This window comes from Galendromus occidentalis, unplaced genomic scaffold (genome assembly GCF_000255335.2).
Source record: "Galendromus occidentalis unplaced genomic scaffold, Mocc_1.1 scf7180000076500, whole genome shotgun sequence".
Classification (NCBI taxonomy): Eukaryota; Metazoa; Arthropoda; class Arachnida; order Mesostigmata; family Phytoseiidae; genus Galendromus; species Galendromus occidentalis.
In genome coordinates, this window is record NW_003804489.1 from 497,310 (window position 1) to 498,184 (window position 875).

The window sequence follows — 875 nt, forward strand, 5'->3', positions numbered from 1 at the left end:
GGTCCGTTGCGATCCAGGAGAAACATCAGTTCCGAGGACATTCTGATATCGGATCGGGAGCCTAGGCTCCTCAGAGGATTGCTCAACGTGGGAAATCCTCGATAGCTTAAGAAACGAAATGAAATAATCTTGTGGGCCGCACCGTAGGCGGATACCTCGCTTCATACCCAATCGGAACCGTACAGAATTCAAGAAGTTTCCTTAATTTTGATCGAGTTCCGAAATCAGATATAGTTATTCAGCGTGGAGCTACCCATTCCGGAAGGAGTGGGATCGAGATGCGTCGAGTTTGCTATGGATAAGAATTATTATCCGGATGGTATTCTCCGAGCGATCTAGGTCTAGGCCATCGAGGACTTCATATAAGCTCTCGGAGCGGACTCGGAGGACATGTTTTCCGGCGTATTGTATGTATCTGATCAATTAAATGGGAGCAGGTGCTCTTGTGCGATTCAATGGAATCCGCCTACAATGCTGGTGTGGAAGAGTATCGAGGAGCAGGTAATGTGAGGGAAACCGAGCGGATTGTCGAGCGGTGCATGGGTCGGCGATTGTATCCGAGCAAGTTCGAGGGTCGGTGTGACGGATCCGACTCCGAAGTCAATAGCATGGCTCCACTCCTGAACTGAAGGCGATAAGACGTCAAGAGAATATGACATGAGGCATCCGCACTGTACAGGATCGTTCGGATACTATGCTGAGCCTTCATTCTCCTCGTCTTCATTCCTTCCCCCCACGTCTGGAGCCGTAAACGTGGACATGGCGGAACAGCTCCAGGTTGTGATTCCGACCGACTCGAAGGAGCTCTCTGCTTGAAGAAGCTCTGGCGGAAGAATTGAGTCGGTTCCTCTACCGACCACTTTATTCATTGGGAC

The 875-nt window shown here is 50.3% G+C and overlaps 1 protein-coding gene across 1 annotated transcript in view; it reads right to left on the minus strand.

The window, feature by feature from the left end:
* Positions 1-224: 224 nt before the first annotated feature.
* LOC114828601 (glycine-rich protein 5-like) overlaps positions 225-875 on the minus strand; it is a 1,283-nt gene continuing 632 nt past the window's right edge. The window contains exon 3 of the mRNA XM_029113265.1: positions 225-292. Within this exon, the coding sequence (XP_028969098.1) occupies positions 225-292 (68 nt within the window). The remainder of the gene's footprint in view (positions 293-875) is intronic.